Raw genomic sequence first — 2,791 nt, forward strand, 5'->3', positions numbered from 1 at the left:
GGTAACATTGTTCATCTTCTCCACTGAGATCAAATTTGCTTAATGGGCTAGAAATTTTAAAAAATCATTTTTAAGCATTTTCAATTCTCAACTCCAAACCACTTTTCTCAGAAGGTAAGGAAATTATTTTCAGAGGAACATACTTTTAAATAAGTATGATTAATATTGCAACTTAATGCATTAATGTTTAATATTCTTACCACAATTCATTTTTCATTAGATGCAAACATTGACTTGCATAATTCCTAAGGAAAAAGAACATCTGTATATCCTGCTACCTTCTCCCAGTTCCATTATTCAGTCCTGCTTCAAAACCTATTAAGAAGACCCATATTTTTCTAGAATAGATACAACTATTCTAGTAAAATAGTTGTAAATCCAGAGATTCTATAAACCTAGTTCTACTAACACATATACCTTGGAAGACATAGGTGATAATTTCTGTTCTCTTGAGAATTATATTAAAAAGGTACTGTAATTATGAATTTGCAGAATGGAATTTTCAAAAAATTGGGGAGCATGATTTTCTAATGCTAGAAAAAGACAAAAAAATATTCCCATAGTTATCAATTACTTTACTGAATTTACTGTCACAAGAGGTAGTAATAGTTATTATCTTAAAACTTTTTACATAGTCCACTGATAAATATAGATGCTTAAAAACTAAGTAACAGACTTTCAGAAGATATGAGATTGGATAATTTGGAAAACAAGGAGCTACTTTGATGATCTTTTAAAGCTGCTTTGACTAGTAAGATTGTGCTGAACCCTAATACGTTTGGTAGGAATCATGTATGACTATACTATCCATATTAAAAAAACAACTTTGATATTTCTTCTTCAGAGTAATAATGTTCACAGTACCTCTTAAAACATCACAAAATTCATAGTAGCTTCATGTGAACTGCAAAGCAATTGTGTTTGTTTGTTTTTTTAAAAAAAGTAAAAACACAATTGTGTTTGGGAGTGATTTTTAAACTATTTCATCCCAGAATCATTAATTCTCTTTTACAGATAGAGAAACACTAGATAATGGTTTATTCCATTGATCTGACTGCAAAAACAAGAGCTGAAGAAAATCAGCTGCCCATAGCCCTCTTGCAATACATCATCACTGTTCTGTAGCATCTTCTCTTCATATTTATTGCTGCAAACAAAGCCTTAAGAACCATTTAAGGAATTAATAGCAAGGTTGAGAGATTGTTACAGTAACTTGAAAGATATGATTATAAACATTTTCCCTTACTTTATACCAAAAGATGTTCCTCTATATGTAAAAAAAGATATCCACATAGAAACAAGTAGCTCATATTTAAGACTGATGGCCTCTCATGATTAAAATACATTCAAAACTTGCCAATAATGCTACTGACCTACTTTGTAACACTTGCTATAACATGCCAAGTTAAGACCCACTTTCTGCAGACACATAGGCCAAATACTATTGGCCAAATACTATTGTACTTTCCTTGTTACCTTTAAAGCCTTGCCTTTTCTCCTTTTGCAATTTCTTGTTGCTCCAGTAGTTTTAATGCACTACAGTATGTGGGCTAATAATAGACTATGAAATGTCCTACTGTTACAAAGCAATTTTCATACATTTTTCATTTTTATCCTTTTAAAAACTCAACTGAAGTGTCCAAATCTAATTACTGCCACCTGTAGTGCTTACTGGCTGATTGGTTACATAAAATACATTGTTCTTTTCCATTTAATAGCCCAGCCTCACTCTTAATGTGGTGTCTGAGTTGTTTTTATCTTTAAGGGAAGGTATGGAGTATAATAAGCACAATGAAAAAGCTCTGCTTTCTAATGGTTCTTCTTTTGTAGGAATTGACTTGTGAAGACCAGGTGTGCCATCAAGCCTTCAAGAAGACAAAATAGACTGATGAAGCTGATGTAGCTGCCACATTTGTGTTGATTTTTTTCTCTCTTTAATGATAACTATAGGAATAAAAGTTTGGTTTTTGTCAGTGATCCATGGTTTTGTTTGATTAGCAAATGATGTATAAAATAATATTAAACACCTGCACACTTTACAAAGGATCTTTGCCTTCCAAATAGGAATTAAACAAAAGTTTTGTTCTATTTCCCAAACCTTAGCAGGTCTGGTGCAAGAATTTTTTTAAAAGTTCATGCTGACAATAGTATCTCTGTATGTTTTCTTGTCTTCTTAATACATTTGTGTGGTATCTAAGAATAAAGTATCACTGACTGGGTTCACATATTGTACTGAGACTGTAAGTGATTTGCCTGGTACCATCTTAGTAAGATATCCTAAACCTACTGCAGCTTATTTAACAAACTATATTTAAACATCCTGGTTTAGTGTAACATGTGTACCTAGCCTCCCTGCCTTGTTTAGATCTGGGTCACTAAAACACTTTCCTTGTGACAAAATGGTTCTATAGCAAAATAAGAGGCATCAGTAATGAGATCACTTATTTAATCCATCTTCTCAGAAAGTGTTAACTCATGCTGCTCAAGGTTCTTGACATACCACAAAGCATATGCTTAAATTAAGCAAGCTTCAATTACTTTGAAAATATCAAATGAGAATCTGACTAAAAGTCATTTCATATATTTTAAATTTATACATATGTTTATGTATAAATATGCAACTTAAAAATCTGGATAGTTAATCTTCAAATGTAGAACATATGGTTATATTAATTAGGGAGATAAAATTGCTAATTTATTGCACTAAATGAGTATTTGTTATGATTCATTGATTAATCCAGTCTGGATTCATAGAACACACTAAATCAGGGGTGTCAAACCACGGACCGGA

General features: G+C 31.9%; 1 protein-coding gene across 1 annotated transcript in view; it reads left to right on the top strand.

The window, feature by feature from the left end:
* RBP2 (retinol binding protein 2) overlaps positions 1 to 2,219 on the top strand; it is a 13,731-nt gene extending 11,512 nt beyond the window's left edge. Inside the window, exon 4 of the mRNA XM_015821285.1 lies at positions 1,831 to 2,219. Coding sequence (XP_015676771.1) covers positions 1,831 to 1,884 — 54 coding nt within the window. The 3' untranslated portion in view covers positions 1,885 to 2,219. The remainder of the gene's footprint in view (positions 1 to 1,830) is intronic.
* The last annotated feature ends 572 nt before the right edge of the window (positions 2,220 to 2,791 follow it).

The sequence above is a fragment of the Protobothrops mucrosquamatus genome, unplaced genomic scaffold (genome assembly GCF_001527695.2).
Source record: "Protobothrops mucrosquamatus isolate PMUCROS unplaced genomic scaffold, P.Mucros_1.0 scaffold_163, whole genome shotgun sequence".
Taxonomy (NCBI): domain Eukaryota; kingdom Metazoa; phylum Chordata; class Lepidosauria; order Squamata; family Viperidae; genus Protobothrops; species Protobothrops mucrosquamatus.